Source organism: Paroedura picta, chromosome 2 (genome assembly GCF_049243985.1).
Source record: "Paroedura picta isolate Pp20150507F chromosome 2, Ppicta_v3.0, whole genome shotgun sequence".
NCBI lineage: Eukaryota > Metazoa > Chordata > Lepidosauria > Squamata > Gekkonidae > Paroedura > Paroedura picta.
In genome coordinates, this window is record NC_135370.1 from 99,783,816 (window position 1) to 99,809,659 (window position 25,844).

The following is a 25,844-nucleotide window of genomic DNA, read 5'->3' on the forward strand; positions in this document are numbered from 1 at the left end:
TTCCCACAGCATTAAAAAAATATTCCTCTTGTTCTCTGCACGTGCTCTCTCTCTCTCTCTCTCTCTGTCTTATTTCCCACAGTGATGGGCTGTACCTCCTATGGCAGCTATTTTTCCTGTGGCTACCCTTTTTCAGAATTCAAAATGTGCCCATGGACTGAAAAAGGCTGGGGATCCCTGGTATAGACCCAATGCTGTTCAGGTAGTGGGCACTTCTGAAAAGGAGTAGTGGACATCACAGAGTGGCCAGGTCTCCAACTATGTTAGGAATCCTCCTGTTGAAAACCTCCTCTGGCCATGGGATTTTCCATTACTTGCTTCTCTTTCTCTCTCTCTTTTCCCCATCTGTCTTTCTCATTTATAAATGACTTTTCCAAAGATATATTTTCTCCTGACTAAAATATGGCCACTGCACAACAACCAAAAAAGAAATGTAGGTGATACAGTATGTTCTGAATTAACAGTAGACCTAACACCAGGAAAGATGTGTGTATTTGTATGTGCATGAGTGTGTGTGTGAGGGGGGGGGGAGCAGGGACGCCACCTGGGGGCCAAGGAGGCAGCAGCCTGAAAAAGTTGGGGAACCATTGCTCTAATCAGTAGTCTCTGTATAAGAAACATTTCAAATCGTGTGACAAATATTTGCTGCAAGTACATGAGAAGGAAGAGAAAGAGGATGTAGAAAGCAAAAGTGGAAAGGGCCCTTGTAACACCTGGCAAGTAGCCATATCCCAAAATTACCCTGTAAATTTAGTTACACCAACTGTTCCATGACTACGCTGAGTAGAAGGGTCTGCTAGAGCAAGAATGTTAATAAAGTCTATACTAGGAAGGACACAAGAAAAGCCAAAACAAAACTTAGATGACTAAACTCAGAAACTTGCTTTCAATAAAAAATAAGATGCTATTATGAAAAACAATCCTACGTATTCCAAAAAGTTTTAATGCTGATATTTTAAGAAAACACCAAGTAACATTCCTTTTAAATGTCTGAGGGAAGATTGAGCCACCATTTGTTGTATATACTTGTACACTGGCAAATAATAATTAACCCCAAGATTAATGAGGCAAACAACATACCAGTCATACTAATAGAAGCCATATGGTGAATTCTTTTTCATGTCTATGTTTCTAGTTCAGTTTTTCTTAACTGTGTTACCGTTGAGAAATCCCTGAAACATTCTTCAGAGTTTGAGAAACCCTAGAAGTGGCGCAATCAGGAAGAATATAGTTGAGAAGCATAGCTGTGTATATGCCCACCTGGGGCCCCTCCCCTTCCCACCCCCCCTCCAGGCCCATCATTGGCCATTTTGGGAGGGGGTGGGTGGGTAGACATGACCATATATGGTCATATCATCCAAAAAATGTTTAACAATTTTTTAAAAATATATAACAAATTAACTCCCATCATTTGGGAAACCCTTCCAGCGCCATCAAGAAATCCTGCTCTAGACCTTTACTACATTATTTTTCTTCCTTTCCCTTTATTCCCCCTTTCCTTAAAACTTATCAGTCTTCCTTCTATATGTAACACATTCTCTCTCCACCTGCAATGCATTAACATACAATCTGCCTTCCCAATCTTTCTTTACTCCGCCTCACCTCACCTCATCACTTGAGCTGCCAGGTTGCTGCTTGGCAACCCCCAAGAACAATTTAGGAGCAACGACTGGCATGCCAGCCACAGCATTTTCTTTTTTCTTTTTGTAAATCCTAGAGCATCCCATGATGTCACTTTTAATTTTTCCACTGGAAGTGACACCACACATTGTGATGCCAACATGTGGTCCCCAATTTTCCCAGCGGGCAACATTTAGGTTTATAAGTCTACTGATAGCATATATCCACTGCCACTCCCCAACCCAGCAAAAAGTTTGTACCAAAGGGCATTAACCTAATGTTTTTTGTTTACCATTCCCTCCATAGCACATATAAGGTCACCAAGCAATGGTAAACACCATAGAGTTTCTGACAATCCTTAGAGCTACTGTTGACCCTTGGTGCTTTTTCCCTCTTTATTTTTCTCATGCTGCCACTCAGAGTGGCAGCAGGCAACAGGAGCTGAGGGCAGGGGATCTCCCACCCCCTTGGGGGCTTGGCAGTCCTTGCCCATTATTAGCCCTCCCTTTCATAAAGCTTATGTATGTCATAGCTAATGGCAGACTTCGTTTTTCCTGGTTGGTTATTATATGATTCCTAATTGGCTGGGATCATGTAGTAAAGCAAACTTTCAAGTTAAAAAAATAACCTGAAATTGCATCAGGTCAAAGGAGCAAATAGTGTAAACACATACAAACAAATTTTAAAAAAACACAGTGGCAGACAGATTTCTTTATTATGCAAGCCTCTAGAAATATAAATCACCATACTGAAAACTGAGCACTATGAAAATTTTCAACATTGGTTAGTTGCAAATGCTTTCTTCTTATAGTATTATCAAACAAAGCAGAACTTATTTTGTTCCCAGAAAGGTTAAAGAAGGACAGATGAAACTAGCATCACAAGAACAACACTGAAAACAAAAGCTGATTCGTTTATAGCAATACATGAAAATAAAGCATGTGCTTAGCCATTCTGGAGACCTAATGGATTTCCACTTGCTTAGTTTAAATGTTATACAACAAAGATGAAAGAAATAGCTAAACTGGCAATAGACAGAATGGAAATGTACAGTGCATGTTGCATAAATTTGTGATAATCAAGCAGCAAATTAAGAAGCAAGAGAAGCACTATGAATCTGTTGATAGTAAGTTAAAGGATGCAAAACTGGGTTGATTTGGATACATGAATGGGCAGAACAAAAGTTTGTTATGAGAATGCAACAGAGAAAACTAGAAGACATGAATGAATCACATTCTGCTCCACAGGGCTGGTAGGCTCCATGTAAACAGAATACCAATGAAATGCCTGCAGAGGTGTTAAATCCGTGGGCTCAGGAAGCACGGACACTGTGAGTTCATTTCAGCTCTTTATTGACCCCAGCTCATAGGTACAAGAGAACTAAAACAGAACTGAGGACCCCCCCCCAAACAAAAACAAAAAAAACTCACCAACATATATACAGCCAAGAAGGAGATTCCCACCAGTGAATGCTATTGGTCAGTCTCGCTTTGAACTGATTGCACCACACTGGACCCTGAAGAATGCTCACAGTACCTCCTATGCATTGTCTTGTTATGGCTCTTACAGCCCAGTGTAAAATAGTTCTGAATTATCATCCCCATACCATAGATAGGGGACATAAGCAGACAGACAGTAGCTTTTTCTCAAGCAATCGAGTGTGTTTGTGGCAGTGAAAGAAGTTTGGACTTACTCAGAGAAAGCAAACAGACTTCTAGGAGCTTATCCTCAGTTCCAGGATTGCCATCAAAACTTTAAATTAAACCTCCCTTGAAGCAGACGATATTATCTAATAGTTTCACTTACTGCACTTTCTTTCTTCGGTAAAGTTTACTTTAACACATTAGAGAAGAAGGTTTTCGCAGCATTCTGACTACATAGCCTTGTGAGGTCTGAAGGAGAAAACAGGGCTGGGAACTCCTAATAGTGAACCACTATTTCACATTCAGCTACCAGAGCCAGAGGAAGAAAAGAGGGCCAAAGACTTGTGTTCAGTTCAACAAAAGATAAGATCGGGCGCTTAATTACATGAAGTTCAAAAGGCACCTCCAAGCTTCGAGGCACTCAGAAGGAGCTGATCCGTCCCACTTGGTGTTGCACACCATCCAGTTCTACCATTTGCGTCAGGAAGTTACGGATTCTTTGGGTTCGAAAACAAATCCTTCCCTGCCTGCTGCAGCAAACGACCAAGTTCAGGTCTCCTATAACACTGTAACTTTTGCCAGCCCATGGCTACGGGAAAGGAGCCAGCTGCCATACATTTCCAGCTAAGACAGCACAGAAAGCTTTTAAAAATCTATAACTGCCCACATTTGATTATTTTAATCTTGAAAGTTTATTCAGTTTCAAAGAGAAACTGCTTCAAAGCCATCAACTTTATTGAATTCACCTCTGGAGATCAAACCAGTCTAACAGGTTTTCAGCCCCGTTGAGCCAGCTTGTTGCCTTCTTTGTCAGACTATAATGAATAATACACACAGCGGTATCCTATTACACGTCTACTGCTTATAGGTCTATACAACTGAAATGTATCCCACCCCGAGGAAGTAAATACTGTGTCATTTTTAATCAATTTGCATGGAGGCTGGCGGCACAGGTAATTCTCATTCATTTACTCAACAAACTTGGTATATAGATTTTGCCTGTTCCAAAGTAGTTCCACATCCCTACCTGTTGAAGCATTTCCTCTGTAGCATTAAGCTTGAGCTGGTGTCCTTCAAGACAAACTTCAAGGTCTCGGATTTTTTCTCCCTGGGCCTCCACCTGGTCTGTGAGAACGCTCACCTGTAATTGGGGGAAAATAATATTTCAAAAGAGAGAACATTTTAAAAGAACAAATAAATTAGTCTTATATGCCTGCCCTTAATAATTTTTCTATTCCAACTTTCATCCAAAGACTACAGAGTGATTCATATGGGGGCAACCTTTTCTCTTCTTTGTAACAAAGTGGGTTATCTCAGAATGAACAAATGGATTCAGGTCTCCCCAGGCCTATTCCAGTATACCATCCTCTACACCACAGTGGTTCTCTCACCATATCTACATTCACTGTATCATCAGAAGCTGTTAAACACCTGACTATTTTCAAAAGGACGATTTGATTCTTACCTTCAAATATCCATTATGATAGGCTTTGAAGAGATTGTCTGCATTTGTTGGGCCAATTTTAAAACAGAAAGGAGGGGGGAAGGCTAGAAAAATGTGTATGAAAAGGAGAACTGAAAGTCATGCACTAGCGTTTACAGTACATAACCTTTAGAGAAACAAAAATCCCTTGTAGAAGACTGTTAATAAGTAGGCTCAGAACGTGTATAACCCTTTCAGCTTTTGCCAGTTCTCCTTTCCTTAAACAGAGAGAAAAATCATTGAAAAAACTCTTCAGGATGCCAACCAATTACTTTACTTCTTACAAGAACAGGAAAACAACTCACCAATCAGTAAAGCTTTTGTAACTAGTATGCAAAGGACATGTCTTAACAGTGGCAGCATTACAAGCTAAAACATGAATGAAAAGTTCAGGCCATGGTTTGCTGTGAAAGAAAGAATTAGTAATAGCTCTTAGGGAACTGTAAGAATAGTGTCATCCACTGCCAGAGAAAACAACATGAATGACTGAAATCAGCCCAAATTTAACACCAACCTATGTCAAATTGTCCTGTCAAAACAGTTCTGTATGGTAGCAACAACCAACTCCAGAAATTTGTCTGATTAAGCCAAGTTTATTCTAACCTGTTATATTTAAAGCTCCAAAGATCTACTAAGGATATCTGTCTCCTTCCTTCTTTTCTGAAAAGTTTGGTATTAATAAAAATCCGGAAAGAAATATTGCAGAAGAGTGAGTCATGAGAGAGACATCATTCATACTTGGGGAAAAGTGGATAATTGTAGGCTTTTTCAGACAATCTAGATTTAGGAAGAAGAAAGCTGTTGCAAAGCAAGCCCGGTCATATATAAACACAGGCTGTGACGTGACTCCTCGCTTATAGAGAAAATTAATCCCCTCTAGCAATTGACAAAAATTTTGTAAATTGGAATAGAGGGCTTTCCTACCCATATCAGGACATTCATGTCACACACAATTTCTTTGTAAACAATTGTTTACAAAAACAGTTGTAGTCTGAAAGAACAACAATGTATGGCTTTGCAAAGTATATCTCAACAACTTAATTTTTTTCTCAGAAGTAGGACTAGTTTGACAGATAATTTATATCATGCCAGAAACATGCTGTAGAGCAGGGGAGGGCGATCCGCACATGCACGCGTGCACGCATGCAGGGAGTGCTGCACATGCACGTTTGCGCCATGTGCGGCCACAAATGTGCATGCGCAGCACTTCTGTGCATGCGTAAAACTGCCGTGCATGCCCATTTCTGGTTTACTCTGGTTTCTCTTCAGATTGCATAAATCTTTCTTATGCCCATTTGCGGCCACACATGGCGCAAATGCACATGCGCGGCACTCCCACGCATACACAAATGCGCTGGCAGCCGCTCTTTCCTCTTCCCCCCTCCCGCAAAAAGAAGCTTGCCAGGCTGCAAGGTAATCAGCTGCTTTGGCGGCCGATTTGCTTGGGGTCTGGGAAGTTTCTGACTGTGGGGGAGGGGGCGGGGACAGGGAGCTGCGGCCCAGTGCCGGCTCGGTGGTTGGGGACCACTGCTGTAGAGAACTTTCTGTGAATTTTTTTGCTGAAACTGAAAAGTAACTGCTGATCAGAAGCTTAACATTTGTAAAATACACAGAGACTGGGTTGATAAAAATATCCAGTCATAAAAGTCACATAATAACTATTTGAATTCTCCAGTACACCTCCTCAGTCTTGCAAAGCTGCGGGCCCTCGGAGAGCTCTCTGGTTTCCGGAGGGCCTGCAAAACAGAGCTCTTCCACCAGGATTATGGTCAGGCCCAGTGCTAGAGCCAATGTTATGGGTCCCCTCTCTGGTTGGAGCGATTACATCTCAGCTCTGAACATTTGCCCCCCTATGCTGCCTCTGAAAGTTTTCATGTTAAGAATATGGTTTTCACCATCTGGAATTATTGTAATATTATTGGGTTATAATGAGATTTTATGGGTTTTATTGTATTATTGAATTTTATGTAACCTGCCGCAAGCCGGTCGCCGAAAGCAGCAAACTAGAAATTGAAATAATAAAATAAATAAATTAAGTAATTAAGGACAGTGGTTTCCTTGATTGAGTCAATCAATTTCATGGTGTGTCTTCCTCTATTCCTGATGCCTTAAACTTTTTACATTACCCTATTTGGGTCCTACTGACTCTTTCTGACAGCACCATCTAAATCAGGCTTTCTCAATGAAACCCTAGGGTTTCTTGATGGCCTTGGGTGGGTTTCCTGGAATGGGTGGAGGTTAATTAATGTTAATATATTTTTAATTTAAATATTATTGGTTAATATGGAGCTGATCAAGGCAGCTGAACTGCAGCAGATTGGCCCTGCTTGTGATGCTAGATCTCATGGCAGTGTTTGACGTTGTAGACCATGACCATTTAGCCCATCGCCTTGTCAATGCTGGAATATGGAGGATAGTACTACAGTGGCTAAGAGCCTCTTGTGGCGCAGAGTGGTAAGGCAGCAGAAATGTTGCCTGAAAGCTCTGCCCATGAGGCTGGGAGTTCAATCCCAGCAGCCAGCTCAAGGTTGACTCAGCCTTCCATCCTTCTGAGGTCGGTAAAATGAGTACCCAGCTTGCTGGGGGGTAAACAGTAATGGCTGGGGAAGGTACTGGCAAAACACCCCGTATTGAGTCTGCCATGAAAACACTAGAGGGCATCACCCCAAGGGTCAGACATGACTCAGTGCTTGCACAGGGGATACCTTTACCTTTATTACAGTGGCTAGTCTCTTTTCTCCAGGCTTGAGAACAGAAGGTTGCAGTTGGAGAGGACCAATCCAGTTGCCGGATGCTCTAATGGGGAGTTCCCCAGGGGGCAGCCCTTTTCCTAATGTTATTCAACATCTTTATATACCCTGTTGCCCAGCTGGCCCAGAGGTTTGGGCTTGGGTGTCATCAATTTGTAGATGACACCCAGCTCTATCTCCTGATAAGTGGCCAGCTAGATTCTGCCCCCCCTACCCGAACAACTGGCCAGGTGTCTGGAAGCTGTTGTTGATTGGTTAAAGCAGAATCACCTGAAGCTGTACCCTTTGAAGATGGGTCCCTGTGGTTGGGTCGGGAGGGACCAGTGGAGGAAGTGCACTTGCCCAGACTGGATGGTGTGCAGTTTACTGCTGCACAGATAGTCAGGAATCTGGGGGTGTCACTTGATGCCTCTTTCTCCATGGAGGCCCAAGTCAGCACAGTAGCTCAGCAGATGTTTTTTTCACCTCTGCCAGGCCAGACTACTAATGCCCTACCTTGCCCCAGATCACTTAGCCACAATTATCCACGCAATGATCACCTCCAAATTAGAATTGTATAATTCAGTCAATGTGGACCTCCCCTTGTCCCTACTCTGGAAGTTACAGCTAGTCCAAAATGCAGCTGTCAGAGTCCTCACTAGAACATTGTGGAGGGCTCATTTATGCTCATTTATGCATTGTGCTTAGGCAGCTTTCTTGGCTCCCAGTGGAATACTGAATTAGCTTTAAGATGCTGGTTTTGATCTTTAAGGTTATCTACAGCCCAGGCCTGGTATACCTGAGAGACTGCCTCTCTGAATATGTTGCCCAAAGAGTGTTATGTTCTGCTGCTCCTAGTAAGCTAGTGGCCCCTGGCCCAAGAGAGGTTTGCCTGATCTTGATCAGGGCCAGGGCCTTTTTAGTCCTGGCTCCCACCTGGTGAAATGAGCTCCCTGTTGGAGCTCATTGAATTCTGCAGGGCGTACAAAACAGAAAATGGCAGTCTCCACTTGAAAATCTGAAAGCAGTTGATCAACAGTTGATCAAATACTTTCCTACCCCTATGGTTAAGAGCAGAGGAAAAATATGATAGTAATTACGTTTTTCTTGGTATCTTCTTCAGACAAAAATAGACATACAGTTCTTCAATGTAATTAATTCAGTATGCAGATTTTGCTTTCCAGGGATGATTTAGCATTTGAACACTTTATGTGTGTGTGCATGTGTGTTTCCTCATTTTAGTGTGTTTTACCATTTTAGTCTTAATAATAGTGGCATACCACACATCTTTATATTTAAAATATTGCATTATCAATATTTTATGATGGCTTCTATAATCTTCCTCATTTATCCGTAATGTAATGTCAAATCACATAAAAATCAGATGAGCATCAATGAAAAATTGTTGGGTTATTTTATGAGGGCTCTTTGTGGAGGGAAGTTAATGAGAGACATTTTGCACTACATAGGACATCATTTTGATGGTATGAATTTTTCTATCCTGCCAAAATATAAACAGCTTTGAGAATTCTGGGTGATCAAATTTTAAGATTTCATAATGCCTGGCGTCGGTTGGGGCGGGGGGACAGGGGGTAGAAAGCCATTTTTTTTTCTTCCAAGTAACCTTTTTGCTCTAAGCCATTTTGAGGGACTTTGACAGTTACATTCCATTTTTGTAAGAATTTCACACACAGAATTTCATTATTCAAAACAGCATCTCCCACGTGATTTGCAAAATTCCCCAGACAAATTCTACCTGCATAAGGTTGGTAGTTTGAAAATGAAATATTTTAACCCTGACCTTGTACTGATGAGAGAGCTTCTCTCACCTAGCAGAGAATACCCCATGAAGAATAATTGCATATGTTGGTTTGGAACAAATTTAGAGTCCAATGGTACCTTTAAGACCAACACATATATATTCAAGGTGTGAAGTTTTGTGTGTACACACAGTTCCTCAGATACAATATGATGAAATGGAAGTAATAAGTTCATACTTATCGGCAAGTGTGAAGCATGAACTGATTACTTCCATCCCATTATATTTTAGTCTGAGGAAGTGTGTGTGCACACAAAAGCTCATATATATCTTGAATAAAACTTTGCTGATCTTAGAGGTGCCAGTGGACTCTAAATTTGTTCTGCTGCTTCAGGCCAGCATGGCTACTCACTTGAATCAATGTTAGTTTGGATATTTGTAAACTGATTTGTCTCCTGACTCACTAACACCAAGAACAAATAAATCTTCCCTGATCCTGGTACCAAGGGAATTAAAAGTATTTAAAGGAATGTTTTTTAAAGGTCAGAATGTGAATTATCAGACAGTCAACCCCCCCTTAAAAAAGCAAAATAAAACAACTGGCAGGCCAACAACCCAACCATTGCAGAGGCATGTCTCTATTCATAAACAACCAACTTCTACAGTTCACGAGTATGTAACATGTATTCAGGGTTAATTGCAACTTACTAACCTCAAAGAAAACACAGGTGTTAAGACAATTAAACAGCAGAATTATTCACAACTTCTCACATGGAACTCACATTGAAGCAGCCAGGAGAAAGCTGTAATCATACTGCTGTTGGTCACACATATGTAGCCCATTAAAAAGTGCCAATGCAGACCTAGCAGTAGATGCTTCACAATGCAAATTCCCTACTCCTGCAACTGCTCCAACATTTTTCTAATACATACAAACATCCATTGCGTTCATTTTTTTTCAGGTCTCCCTTTCAGGCTAGATAATCTAAAAACAATTAAATAAAAGTCAGACTTCCAATGTCATTACAGTGAGTATCTGATGGATGTAGCTCAGGACTTTATTTCAGAACAAAAGTTCCAGACAATGGATTGAATCCAGACTAATTGGCAATTTCCACTAATTCCCTCACTGCTGCAGACCCCCCATACCATTCCTCAAGACAGATTTCATGGTGGGTGGAAGGGGGAGGCAGGAAAGTTCTGTTCTTATAGAAAATGTGGTTTGAACCCAATAAAAAAATTGAAAAAGAATAAAGTATTTAGATTTTATTGTTCTGGACTTCATTCACTCAGTAGCTAGACTTAAAAAACAAAAATAGTACATGTATCATAGATCCACTTTTTTCTTCCATTGTTAACATACATTCATAATAAATATCAAGCATATTGACATATTTTAGAATGTGTCAATAGTGCTGTACAATACATACCTGTAATATGAGGGATTCTTTGTCACCTTCTAACCTTGACAGGCGTTCTTGATAGGTTTCATTACTGACAGAAGCAGGATGATTCACCTGAGACTAAAGAGAAGCACTAGTTAAGAAATTAAGTTGAAGTATGATCATACTAGCAATAGTGCCTATTGTGTGAAAAATACATTGGGCTCTATTGGTTATTTCTTTTTCATTAAATATTAAAATACAAAATGTGGAAGCGTTTGTAGTCTTTTTGGTTGCTCTGGTTTTAGAGTTTGTGGTTTTTTATGTTTTATTTTTGGGGTTTCTAGTTTTTATTTTTTTTGTTATAATTGTTCACTATATAATTCTACATGTTGTATTTTGGATAATGTTGATAAGGATGTATGCAAATAAATCAAGAAAGAAGAGGGAACATTCTGTTTGGGCAGTGATGCTCTGTCTCCCTGGTGCTTGGGGAAGCAATATTGGGAAGGTTTCTGGAATTCTGGAATGCTGGCACCAGGGCTGTGGCCAGTATGTGACAAAGAGTGTTGGACTGAATGGGTCACTGACCAGATCCAACATGGTTTGTCTTATGTTTTTATCCCTGGAGCAGTGATGCTCTGTATTCTTGGTGCTTGGGGGGCCATGGTGGAAGAGCTTCTGGAGTTCTGGCCCTGCTGGGGGACCTACTGGTCAAACAGGGAATTAGCTCTGAAGAGTGACAAGATCCCTGGTCTGGAGTGATCAGAAACTAGACCTTAAAAATAAGTACAAAACTTGACAAGAAATGGTGTTTCAAGAGAAGAGGTTTGGCCATGGGAAAGAGTATACCAGCCTTCTGGAAACCAAAGGAGTTAAAGAATACTCAAATAAAGTTTACTGGAATGTTTGGGGAAATAGTGGAACAAAAGCCGCTCAACATAAAGATTTTAAGTAACTTTGAATAGCTCCAGAAACTCTCATTAACCTGAAGCATGTCTGTGCATATACTGCTTTTACCTCAGAAATTTCACCCCTTGATTTTGCCTGACCTTTTCCTTCTATGCTGAATAAAATATTTTGGAATATAAAAACATCTCAAGTGCCATTAAAGAGGGATGCTTCCCACAGGTTCCTGGGCTGAGCAAACAGCCAAAATATCATGTTGTCACAGGGTGAGACAGCCAGAAGAAGAAAACACATTACTAGAACAGCACAGTCAGTACAGAGAAAGAAAAGCAGGGCTCTCATAACAGGGGTTAAAAATGCATTTTAAAGGTAAAGGTATCCCCTGTGCAAGCACTGAGTGATGTCTGACCCTTGGGGTGACGTCCTCTAGCCATGATACAAAGCTAAAAATCATTGCGAGACAGATGCAGCAAGGGCCATTAATAGGTTCCAGCTGTAAAGTCAGATCTCATATTACAATGCCTACTTTGTAATGGAATTCTGTGAAGATAAAATCCAGATTCAGCCATAACCAGGGAGTGATATGGTATCAGCAACTTCTGCCCCCAAACAGAAAATATACATAGTATTATGTTTTCTGGTCTAGGAGGCCTTTCTTGCAAATCAGATAAAAGAAACATAGCTTTAAATATACTGGTGTAAACAACATAACAGCGGTGATTTTCTGTACCACTATTCCCCCATCTGCTTATCTACTGCCCTCCTTCACCTGTTATGATGAGGAGACCAGATGTACTATACAGCAGGCAAGGAATGAATGCAAAACTTGAGACAGGGCAGAAAGGAAAGCTAGAGCTGCCTTTCTCATTGTAATGAGGGATTTAATGCTTTGGTGTATGTGTGTGTTATGTGAATTGCTGTATGATAATTCATAGATAAAATAGCTAAGAGAAATCAGACTGTATATTATATACTTCATGGTGGCTTAAAAGAATTATAAAGCACAGTAAAATACCCACAATACAGAAAATAAAAAGAATGCAAACAAACAAACAACTCAGCAGCACAAAAGAAAATTAACAAATCAGTAATGCAAAAAGTCCAATGCCATGCCCAGGAATCAATTAACTGTACCTATTGCCAAATAGCCTCTACATATCTGCAAAGCAAATTAGATGAGCCTGATATTTATTTTTATTTATGTATTATATTTATTCCCTTGTGGTTCAGGGTGTTTTACAGAGAACTTGAAGAATCATAATACAGGTTTAACATGGTTCAATAATAACATCAACTAGTGACAACAGTAATAATAGTAAAGACAACAACATCTAGTGGTGACCTTATTCTCTAACTGAAACATTAACAGTTAAATCAATTCCATAGGTTGGTCAGTCCAGGATTGCCCTTTTGTTTGCTTAATGGGCACATCTGTGTGGTTGGAGGGGTTCTGGGGGCCCTAAAGATGTTGTTTCAGTCAAACCTCAAAATGGAAGAGCTCCATCCTGCAGACTCCGTGGAACTGTGGTAGCTCTGACAGAGCCCAGACTTCTGGGAGATCGTTCCATCAGGTGGGGGCCAGGACAAAGGATCTGGCCCTGGTTGAAGTCAAGAGTGCTTCCTTGGGGCCAGGGATCACCAGCCAGTTGGAGGTGGCAGAATGCAGAGCTGTTTGTGGATTATTCTTAAGGTTCCCTGAGCCCAGCCTGCATAGGGCCTCAATTAACAACAACAACAACAACAACAATAATAATTTCCATTTATTTCCTGCTGCTCTTGGCAAGCTGTCTTGTGGTGGGTTACATAATAAAAATCCACAACAAAACAATGTCTCCATTAAAACTATATATAATCCAGTGCCAAAAAAAATTTCCCCCATCACCTAATTACTAACAGCTGTCTCTTGGTGCATCATGGGAATACAAAGCCGACAATCTACCAATGGCAATGGACTGGCCAAGTGATGCTCTCTTCTAGGAGGACCCATAAGATCTTCCATATCCTGGCCTCAATCATAAACCTGGTGGAAAAGCTCCATCTTGCAAGCCCTGCAGAATGCCAGAAGCTCCCACAGGGACCTCAGCTCTTCCGGGAGCTCATTCCATCAGGTTGGGACTAGGACTGAAAAAGCCCGGGCCCTGGTTGAGGCCAGGCAAACTTCCCAGGGGCTGGGAATGACCAACAAGTTGCTGCCTGCAGAGTGTAAAGTCCTGTGGGAGCATAGGGCAACAAGGTATACCATATCTACTGTGCTTCTTGTGGGAAATCTGAAGTATGCCACTTGGAATTTAGCTAGGGTTTGAACTTGAGAATGAAGCACAACAAGCAAGCAGTTTTGCAAGGCTTTCCAGACAAAGACAGAAGACTAGCTAGGACAATACAAAGGTGTCTTTGTTTTGCCTGCTATTTAATCAGAAGGGCTAATTATCACTGTTTTCCTTTTGAGCCTAAGGAGGGTCCTGGGACCCAGCATACACAGGTTTAGTTCAGAATTCATGAACCTGAGATTATTTGTTTGTTTGTCCCCCTCCCCGAAGGCTTAGGGTGGTTCACATAAAGCAGAACAATACAGATAAGTTAGATTAACAATAATGAAGTGAAACAACAAGCAACATGGAACAGTAGAAAAACGCGGGAAACATTGAATTAACTCATACTGATAGCCCAGTGGGTTGGGTGGAATTATGGTGGGTGCCATAGGAGGGAGGCTCAGGAGGAGGGCCCTTGGGAAGTGATGGTACAAGTCGACCTCAACCAAATGCCTGGTGGAGGAGTTCCCATTTGCAGGCCCTGCAGAACTGTTTCGGTTCTGTCAGGGCCCTGATCTCCTCTGGGAGCTTGTTCTAGCAGGTGGGGGCCAGAATAGAGAAAGCTCTGGCCCTGATTGAGGTCAAGCGAGCTTCCCTGGGGCCAAGGATCACAGGGATCATGAATGATCTAAAACCATAAATACTACCTCACTCTGTCCCATCCCCAACTCTTTCATGGTTAGATTACTTAATACCTTCTCTAAGTTTGCTACAATCACATTGAGCAGTCATGTCCAAAGTTAGACAAACAGTTCTGAAATGTATTAATGACCTTGGCAACTACTTCAATTAGAGTAAGAGTCTAATTGAAGGTTCTGAGGTCCTTCCAGGCTGTAATGTCCTTTCCTACTGGGTCATGGGCCCTTATCGAGATGCCATTTTCTTTAACTGCCATGTAGAAAGGACTGCCATGCAAAGAGCAAGAATGCTATGCATCTCTTTGCAGACATGCTGTAAACAGCAGCAAGACCATTCAGTGGTGGAGACAATTTATCTTTGGCTTTGATCTAAAGCTGATTCCTCATTATGTTAGACCTACTTGTGTTTCCTGTCTCTAGGATATTTTGGCCTGTTGTTCACAGTCCTGGCTTTGACACAAGAGATGTTATAAATCTGGCTTATATTCTTCCTGTCACATGACTTTTGTGCTTGCAGATCATGAAAAAGACTGATGGCCTTATTTAAAGAAACTGATCTTCAGTCTGTTCAATACAGGTTAGATGGAACTAATTTCATGCAAGATGGATAAGGGATAAGTGACAGCAAAGTTCTAATTCTGCATAAACAATAACTTGGAAGTGAATATCAGTGAAATCAAGTGGTCCTATTCCCAATTTACAAGTATTATGTGTGGATTAAATTTGCTCTGCAGACCTTTGACCTCCCATCTCTCCAAGAAACTAAAATATGTTGAACCAAAATGGTATAATGCCTCAGAGCCCACCCTCCAAAACAGCCATTTTCACCTTGGAAGCTGATCTTTATAATTTGGAGATGCGCTTTCCAAGCTTCACTTGTTGGGGTTGGAAATATTCCTGGATGTTTGGAGGAGTCCACCCTCCAAGGTAGCCATTTTTGCCTGCAGAGCTGATCATTATAATCTAGAGATGAGCAGTGATAGTAGAGGCTGAGGTTGGGGTGCAGTAGCTGGGCTATGGGCTTTGGCCAGCCCTTACCAGCAACTGTTTGTATTTTGGGATGCAAACAGACAGACCAGCATGAGTCCTGTGAGTCTGGAAAGTGCAGGACGATCTAAATAAAGACTATTTACAGCCTGAAACTGTAAAAGGTGAACAAGTAAATGCTAGAGAGACATAGGGACTGATGCTTGGCCTGGTAAATAAAAACCAGTATTTGACAGGAAGGTCCTACGAAATCAAAGGCATAAGTGGCCCAGAATTTCAAGTGGAGTTAGCTTTACAGGAAAGCAGACAGTGAGACTTTGGGGGGAACTAGGTGATCCACGTTTATTAGGCAATGACTTGGCCTTGCACACAACAACAGGGACTGCAGTTGCCAGCAGCTAGCCTCAGGCTTCAGAAGGGCAGACAGCACTAGCCAAGCAACAGACTGTGCTAGCCAAAGGGTGTCTTTGGCCACATGTATTCCTTTTGAAGGGGTGCATGTGAGGGGGAAGAGCTTTTCCTTCAGTCTGGAGGTGAGCTGTACTTCCAGGGGATCCTCAGACACCCAACTGGAGGCTGGCATCCCTAAACCTCAGTGGGTACAATGCTACTGAGTCACCCCTCCAAAGCAGCCTGGAAAGCTGATCTTTATAGTCTGGAGATGAGCAGCAATTCCAGGAGATCTCCAGGCCCCACTTGGAGGTTGGCTGTCCCTGGTCTGTACATATTCCTTGAGGTTTGGAGGTGGGGTCTCACAAGTGTATAACACCTCTGTAGCCACCTAACCAGCCACATAGTACCTCCTGGCCTATGCAGAGAAGAGGTAAGGTTGCCGGTTTGGTGTAGGTTCATATTCTGGAATTCCACATACTTAGGTGTGCATGAACCTGACTTGGGTCAAGACTGCTGGGCACAGAGAGACCTCTTCTTAGGGTTGCCAGTAGGGCTGTGCGAGCTGGCTGACAAAGCGTCCGTTCCCGCCTGTGGGGGGTGGGGGCGCGGGCTCCAGTGCACCGGGTGACTCACATGCGCACAGCTCTGTGCCTGCATGTGTGCGTTGCCTGGGGCGCCCCCCCCCCGCGGTGTGGTGTTGGCTGTTATGGGTGGGAATGGCTGCTTTGGCGGCCGAATCGCACAACCCTAATTGCCAGCTTTCAAGTGAGGCATTAAACCCAAACCAAACCATGAGTTAGCGCCTGTTACAGAATGCAACAGGTTTTACTACTATTAAATAGATTTGTTGTTGTTGTTTGGTGCGAAATCGTGTCTGACCCATCGCGACCTCATGGACAATGATCCTCCAGGCCTTCCCATCCTCTACCATTCCCTGGAGTCCATTTAAGCTCGCACCTACTGCTTCAGTGACTCCATCCAGCCACGTCATTCTCTGTCGTCCCCTTCTTCTTTTGCCCTCAATCGCTCCCAGCATTAGGCTCTTCTCCAGGGAGTCCTTCCTTCTCATGAGGTGGCCAAAGTATTTCAGTTTCATCTTCAGGATCTGGCCTTCTAAGGAGCAGTCCGGGCTGATCTCCCCTAGGACTGACCGGTTTGTTCGCTTTGCAGTCCAAGGGACTCGCAAGAGTCTTCTCCAGCACCAGAGTTCAAAAGCCTCAATTCTTTGACACTCAGCCTTCCTTATGGTCCAACCTTCGCAGCCATACATTGCAAATTAAATAGATAATGTACTGCAATTCTTCCAGCTCTGATTGATGCTTCTAGGTTGAAACTACATTAGCCAAAATTCACATCAGAAAAAGTAGCTGAAGAAGAAAATATCAGCTCTGCCAAACCATCAGCTACAGCAGAGGAGGCCAAACTGTGGCTCTCCAGATGTCCATGGGCAATTACCATGAGTTCCTGCCAGCACCATGCAGGAGATCAGATCAGACAAGTTCACCTACTAAGCAAACAGCTGTTTTGTTTCAGTCCATTTCTTTTAAGCTACTGCCTATCATTTGGGCAAATGTAACAAGAAAAATAAAACTTCACAATATAGCTCAAGGGCTTTTGTGGATGTTTTTGGAAATGAACCTTGTCTTGGCTACACATCAGGATATTCTCACAGTCATTTAAATGGTATAAGGACAGAAAGGTTCTGCAACATCTGGTTTTTGCACATTTGTATTTTTCAAATATTGGCAGCTGTTTACTGGCAGAGTTGAAAGAATGTTGTATTTTTAGGGTAGAGTTTTCCCTCAAGCCACTAAGATGTATCCACACTTTTCCAATCCAACATGAAAGCTTTCAAATGTGAATTAAGGCCTGTAGGGGGTAGGGGATGTGGACAGCTGGAACAACTATCCAGGACTCAAAATTGGGTATGGAGATGGCTGCTGCGAGGGAGGGGTAGAAGTCATAAATAAACGATTCAGTGTTGCGTAGAGGGTAGTATGTTGTGTGCCAAACCGTGAGTCCTGGGGAGATACTCTAATGGTGATTACAACCAACATCTATCCACAAAAACCTGTCAAGGTTGAAGATAGTAAAGGAGAGCAGTATTTGGAACCATAACAATTAAGTTATCTAAAAAGAAACAATTTATCATATACTCTGTATGTTTCTTGCCTTACAAAAATTCATGAGGGGCTGCAATAAGCTGGCTACGACTTGATGACATGCCACACCCCATTTCTAAAGTTGCAACAATATTAATTTAAATAATAAAGGCACTTACAATGTACTCTCCAAGGTTACATAAAAGCTCTCCAAGGTAATATAGAAGCTGCATTCAGGTTTAAATTAAATGAATATGTTCTTATGGTTATATCAATCAATGAGTATGCAAATTTATTATCTGAATAATAAATATTAAATGAATTAAATCAATCTACCTGCCCTGAAGCTCCATAGCCAATCCTGAACCTATCATTTTATGGTTGGGTTAAATAATCGCATGAAAACATAATATAATTCAGCAATTATTTCCATTATTGTCCATTAACTCTCTCTCTCTCCCTGCATATTGTGTCCTCTGGGCTTCATGAAGAAAGAAGATGTGTGTTTATACAAATGCATGTGCAAGTGGGTGAGGGCAAGAGCTCCTCTGCATTGGGAGTAACAGGTTTAATACATCCATCTGGCAGGCACCCCTCTTCCTTAAGCATAACTCACTTCAGATGCACTGCAACAAAATTGAAGGAAGACTCTGATCCCAGGGAGTGCAATGAGGTATGTTGCAATTTATGTGAGGCGAGCTGGATGGGTGTAAAGCAGAGAGACATATCTGCACTACTTTTAACCTGTTTAAATTATTCATCCTGTGACTTTCCATTTATAATTCTTGTTTATATGATGCCACCCAACGGTACCGCATCTCAGGTGCAAACAGAATTTATGGGTTACGTAATAAAGTAAGGGAATGGTTAAGATGTGCAAGTTGAGCAACTACTGTTAGAATCCATGTAGGGTTAATTTCAAAATACACGATGAGGATTATGGGTTCAAGCCAAAATTTCATGAAAAAGTAGGCTTTGGACCAAGTTTGAAGTGACAGAGAAGGGGCAATAAGGGAGAACTGTTTAAGACATCAGAAGACCTTCAGGTGCTTGAGGGTGAGATAGGTGGTACAGTTAAGAACAAGGGCATGGATATCTTTTAATAGATTGAAGAGATGTCTGAGTGTATGAGGAGACCATGTAGAACTTCAGAAGGAAGGACTCAACTTAAATTCTGTAAGGAGGACATACAAACTTGCAAAAATAAAGAATATGGGCTCTACGTGCATGGCCTCTGTTTATTATACCCAATGGACATGATTTTATCTCCCCTCTACTTGTTGATTGAACAATTTTATGGAGATGTAGTACAAATATCTGAGGAGAGATATCACTTGATCTGAGTGACCAGAGATGATCTTCGCAGTTCTGGACACAGGTGAGGGATTAGGTGTCATAATAAGAGAAAGCCAGAGACCAATACTCAGCATTGTTGATTACATCATAAATAAATTTAATCAAGGGGACAAAGAACATGAACCAGATTTGCACAGTACAGAATATAACTTGGCGGCAGATTGAAACATGCAGAGTAAGTGAAAGAGAAACACCTACAGCGAGTCTCAAGAATCCCATTGGTAGCTCTACACAGTTTTGTGTGAACAGCTGTCTCACTTCTGTGAAGAAGCAATCAAAAGCTATTTAAATAAACACAAAAGATAATACTGTTCAATGTGGAACATCAATCAGTTGTATTTTTCCTATTCTATAAACTGCAGCTATAATAAGGCTTGTTTGCTTTGTTTGTTCAAGTGAAGTCATTAAATCCCATCTGTAATACTGAAATCCATGTGGCCATAAAGGCAACTGCTTATGCAGAAAAGGATAGCAATTGAGACACTACCAATGCATTTTGGCTTCTTTTTTTTTTTTTTTTAAATGAGAAGTCATAAGAATGCGGTCAACTATTTATTCAGTAGCTCAGCTTCACAGATCTGAGAAACCTGAACTTATGCTTGGAAAACCACAGCACCTGACTAGATTTTTCCATGCATATAGGATAACAATGGGAACAATCCAATACCTTATTTGATCTTTATGGAGAACTTCTTTGACCTTAATTGTGCCATTACCATCTGGGTGCTTAGAAGTCTCATCATGTCTTTGCAGTTAGTATATGTTTAAGGCATTTCAGGTACTGTGTGCTACATACATAAACGATTGACATTAAGGTTTCTACTACTGGGCTTATTTTACAACTTCAAAAGTGAGAGACCTTGTAGGTTTAAGGCCTCCATCTGGGGAGCGTAGCTAGTTTGTAACTCAATGACTAAGTATGCTTGACAGTGGCTGTGCTGGGCTGCTGCTAGTACCTTGAAGTGGGATAGCATGCCCCACAACTTCTCGAGGATGCACGGGGGAAGGAATCCCTCAGCGCACGCGGACAGCCCCGATGTTGTGCATGCGCACAACGCCGGGGCAAGAAGAACCCATTGTGCCACGTGGTGGCAGTGGCACCTGGGAGGGAGCAGGGAGCCTCTCTGAACAATGGTGGGAAAGCGGCATGCTGCAACCCACCATTGTGGGGGTGGGAAATTGCCCCGTTTGGCTCCACAGTGCCACAAAGATTATTGGGACATTCGGTGTCTCTGCAGGACATCATAGGCTGAGGGAGCAACCAGGCCTTATGCACGGGGCTGGCCTGGCAGGGCTGTGGATGGTGACCGTGGACTCACAGGGAACATGGAAATATCCGCATTCACTTACCACGGACCATCTGGGGCCCTGAATCTGGCCAGGGCTGGGAGGTTCCCGGGATGCCAGTGATGTCATGTATAATCAGGAATTAGCCCCACAGCCCTGTTGCTGCCAGCCCAGCCTTTCCACCCCATGCATAATTGGTCAATGTGAACAGGGAGACAATAGAGCACATGGCATTCAATAGCACCATAGTCAGCTGTGATCAAATGAAAGGGGTGGGGGGAGCTAAACCTATTCTAAGTAGGAATATGACTGAAATTCAGTCCACAGTAATCTTGCCTTGCTCACTAGAAAATAAAAATAAAAAAACATACACTCTATGCACATAATTCAAACCAAAGTACGAAAAGAACAGGTATAATCAAGCCCTCCATTCCTTGTAAATCCAGGTCTCCTTAATATGAGAATGTCCTCTTTTAAAACCATGCCTCTTATGAAAGAAGAGAGGCTGTTGTTTGTTTTGGCTCAAGTTCATAGCCCCTTCCATCAAGCCTTAGTAAACACATGGGCCTCTTATGACATGATCCTTTGAACATTTTGAGAAAACTTGTATTTTGTTATGGATGTCTGCCTGAATGAGAACTACAAAGTAATATATCAGACTTTCAACTGTTCCAAGTAAAATATATGTTATGTAAGTCAATTAACATCTTCTAAGATTTGGCTTGTAAGCAAACGAGGAGGGTGGGGTGAGTGAGATAATTTTAGGTTCAGTCGTCTTCTGCCAACTGGATCCCTCCTCCAAATACCCCACCATATGGTGGGAAGTATGGTGGGTACTGTCCAAAGATCTGCAGGAAGGGAGAAAAGGGGTAGCTGGGATTGGGAGGGTTTTGTTGTATTTTTAAACTGTGATTTTATTGTGACGTAAACTACCTTGAGCTGGAGGGCCAGGAGTGGAGGTCAACAAATTCATGTATAAATATAAAATAAATAAATAATAATCTCTCTCTTCTCTCTGTTGGAACTTGGAGACTACATTATACCACAAATCCAGCCATGCTATGTAACCAAATGCAAAATCAAAACTGATGCTGTGCCCACTTCACCCACCCTACTCTCAAGGAAACTGGAGTTTTCTTTGGAACTTGCCAATGAGAGCTGATAAAAGTCTAATCCTCCTAGGACCAGCCAAAGAGCTTATCATCACATGCTACCTCAGCCAATGCCAAAAACTTGTAATGGCAATGAAACTGTGTGCTGAAGGGGGAGAAAATCACTGTACGGATTTCTACAAATGTTATTTAGTTATCAAAGAGGTTTATGAGCGCAGCAGAAACAGAGTTTTCCCTTGGAGGAACCCTGATGGGCATGGAGTTCTCTAACTGTACATTCTAACATTCCCAACTAACTCACTGCACATGCTCTCCCCACGCCACACACACCATTCTTTACAAGCCACGGTCAGCAAAGCCGCTAGAACCCTACTAGAAGAGAAACTACTCCCAGCTACTGCAAGTCCATCACATTTCAATTTCCTCTGAATAAAAGCAGTGTCTGTGTAGGCTGTGTTAACAGGGTACTCCTATTTGGCACGGCATAGTACGTCTCATTTGGAAATAATCCCAATTATACGCCTTCAGTTTCGAGAATGAATTCTCCTACAGGAATGTTACACAGCGTCTCTGTCTCTTTTGCCATAGGAAATCAGAGATTAAGTAAGTCTGCCACTATTACTTTGGCTCTCTGAAACCTCCTGATTGAGAACAGTATGTTTGGACTACAATAAGCAGCAGTAAATGCTTGTAGCATTCTGATTATTATGCACCTTCCATAAATACTTGCATTTTTGAAAGAGCATGATATATCCATCATGAAATTATTGACTTAATTTACAAGTTAACCCCCCAGTTGCTACTCAAATAATAAAATGATGTCATTTTATCATCCATAAGCAAAAGCTTTGTGAAGTGCAGTATTATTGTGCCATTTTTGTCCTTCTAACCCCTCATGCCAACCTCACAGATATAAGGCACCTACTGTCATTAACACAAAGCACAGCTAAGTTCAGTTGGCAACAAAGCTTAAGATAATAGTGTAGAACTTTGCCAAAAGTGCATAAGTGATAACTTTTTTATTTGTAGGCATTTTGAGGGTACAATTTTCAGTTCCAATTAGTATCTTTCAGATTCAATACAGTGTCTCTGAATATGTTTGATGAGAAGTGATTATTTTTACTGAAGTCAGAAGGGTTGCTATGCAGAATCCTAATGAGTGTGGAAAATACCTCAAAAGAAAAAAATATGTCTTATGCATTACTTTCAGATGTCTCTGTCTTGCCTGTAGTTAAAATAGCTGTTAAAGGTAATAATAAAGAATAAATAACCTAAAGTATAGCAGAATAATCGATAGTGGAATCATATAAATTCTGATGATCAGTATGATCCATGTGCTAACTGAATGGAGTATATAATTAATCCAAATAGGATTACTTCAATTAAACTGGTAGAAAATCCAAAAACTTGGTTCATTAGCTGATTGCTTACAGCTCAATCTTTTCTAATTTCTAAAAATACACAATTGTCCAATATCTATAGATGGAATACCATCTGTAAAGAAAGGGATAGTCATACTAAAGAAAACTCAATACTATTAGCTCTTAAGTAAGATTCAATTTGAAATGCGACTTGGAAAGTTCCATTTTGATGCTAAATTTTAAAATACCATACTATTTTGATGAAAAGTGCCCCACTGCTTTTTTTTAAAGGCAAAATAGTACTCTCTCCCTCTCAAAGCAAAAGTTTCAAACCAGGGGATAAATCACTATTTCCTTCATAGAGCTGTACAATTTTCTCTTTCCACAAATTCGTGAAGTGGCAGAACGAAGAAGAGAGTCACTTACCCTCTTCAGCCAGGTGAAATGTTTGTAAATATCAATCTCGCTATCCATGCTTTGGGCCCATTTCAGCAATTATATCTCCTGGGTTCAGAATCACAGCTTTGTTCTGGAGACCACAATCCTTCTTGCTTGCTCTCTCTCGTTGTCTCCTTGTTTCTCCTGCTTCTATCTCTCCACTTCTAGTAAGCTGAACCTCTGCATATATTTGATTTAAAATTGCCCCTCAGGCTTATTCTAAACTCTTCTGCTGGGTGTATACACACAACCATATAAACTTCAAATTGCATTCCCTCCTCCACAACCAGAGAGTCTGGTTTTTGTTGTTGTTGTAGAGATCAATCAGCAACAGGCAGTAATATCATTCTAGAAGTTTCAAAAGATGCATAATGCCAGATGGTGCCAGGAAAAGGAGAAGAAAAAAGGAAGCTTCTCTAGTTCAGTTGAGTTCTTCAGTGAGAGTGTTCTCTTTTTAATCGTAAAATAACAAGCTAAAAATTGCTAGGCTGTCATAGAGAAAGTATTTCAAGTAATGCCTTGTCTAGCTTTCTGTTTCAAGACTGGCTGGAACTCATTACCCCAAGACCCTCTATTTCCTGTCTCTGTTTTACTCTGTGTTTATCGGAACACTCCTCAGCTTCCCAGTTTATTTCAGGCTGGGACTGATGCCTAAAAATAAGCCCTGTCGTTTGAGAACTGCTAGCTCCCCTGTTCTCACAAAGACATAAGACCCTCCGCCCCCTGCCTGAGTTTTCCATATGGTTTTTCAAAAAAGGGTAATGCATAAAATGGATCATAAATACCCAGTTCAGCATTTTTATGTTCTGTGCTGGGGCAGCTGAAGCTGCATAGATTTGCAGCACTGAATACTTATTATGGTCACATGAGTAATGTTTAGGTAGGTTCCTGTTCTTGATTTTGGTTTTGCTCTTGTATGAGATATCACTAATTTTGACTCTGGACTCATCATTTGTAGTTGTATGCTGGGTGCAATATATGAGAAGAAATTAGCAGGGAAAATTCAAATTCAACAAATTACGTGACTACCAAACAGCTTTACATTCCAAAACTCTGTATCTGTTGTACTATTTCAGTTAAGCTATTTTAAATGCCAAAAAAAAGTATGAAGACAAAACTGTGTTCATTCTGTATAATTATGAGCAGGATGTCCCTGAGCAAGTCCTACATGCATCATAGTCCACTTAGAACAGACATACTAAGGATAGCTGTTAGTACTGGACAGGAATTGTTACCATTCCTGTTACCATTCCTGAGAGCCAGTATGTTGTAGTGGTTAGGAGTGTGGACTTCTGATCTGCCATGCCGGGTTTGATTCTGCATTCCCCCACATGCAGCTAATGGGTGACCTTGGGCTCACCACGGCACTGATAAAACTGTTCTGACTGAGCAGCGATATCAGGGCTCTCTCAGCCTCGCCCACCTCACAGGGTGTCTGTTGTGGGGACAGGAAAGGGAAGGCGACTGTAAGCCCCTTTGAGACTCCTTCGGGTAGAGAAAAAAAAGCATATAAGAACCAACTCTTCTTCTTCTTCCTTGTTCTTCCTTTATTTACCATGGCACAATGGACCAGCTGCTAGGCTCTCCCTTGCTCGGACATACCACAAAGATTTACTCCAGCACAGGCATTTTCCAAAGCCAAGTAAGAAGAGAGAAGAATTGTTGTAGTTATTTAACAAAATGAGGAGAGGAGACTGAAGTCAGCTTTACCCCAGTGGTTTACACTATGCCTCCTCCATTCTGCTGAGTAGCTGGGAAATGCAAGAATATGAAGCACAAACACAAAATGTGGAACAAGCTCACAACAGAAGATATTTCCCATCTTCCAACGAAGACAAAGGAGTTATTGAGAGTACAGTAATGATGGCCATGGGACTGGTAACACACTTTCACAACAATCACTATGGCTCCCAAAATAATGAGGACAGTCTAAAAATGGTGCATATAGTCATAAGAAGCATCTTGTCTAGCTTAATCCTGTGTTGCTTATTCCAGCAATAAATTCTAGTTCCAAAAATTGTGGATTGCTTCTGACCACTTCTTCCGCAAAACAAAACTATACCTGAAGATGCCTTTGGTGATAGTGGAAAGTGCCATTAAGTCACGGGTGACTTATGAAGGCTCTATAAGCCTTAGGCACAGGGGTTTTCATTCGGGAGTGGGTTTGCCATTGCCTGACTCTCTGCAGCCACCCTGGACTTCCTTGGTGGTCTCCCACCCAAATACTAACCAGAGCCAATCCTACTTTGCTTCTGAGATCTGAGGAGATGAGGCTAGCCTGGGTCATCCAGGTCAGAGCTTCCTCAAGGGAACATTAAATAATCTGGGAATTATGA

The 25,844-nt window shown here is 41.5% G+C and overlaps 1 protein-coding gene across 15 annotated transcripts in view; it reads right to left on the reverse strand.

Annotated features, from left to right (window-relative positions):
• The window catches only part of PPFIBP2 (PPFIB scaffold protein 2), a 162,332-nt gene that overhangs the window by 65,430 nt on the left and 71,058 nt on the right, over positions 1–25,844 (reverse strand). For 13 of the 15 annotated variants that reach the window (XM_077321869.1, XM_077321863.1, XM_077321864.1 and 10 more), the window contains 2 exons: positions 10,665–10,757; positions 4,291–4,404 (listed from right to left, as the gene is read on the reverse strand). In XM_077321869.1, coding sequence (XP_077177984.1) covers positions 4,291–4,404; positions 10,665–10,757 — 207 coding nt within the window. Of the gene's footprint in view, positions 1–4,290; positions 4,405–4,728; positions 4,908–10,664; positions 10,758–23,496; positions 24,169–25,844 lie in introns of those variants that run through there. The other 2 variants (XM_077321875.1, XM_077321878.1) reach the window with 2 other exon arrangements.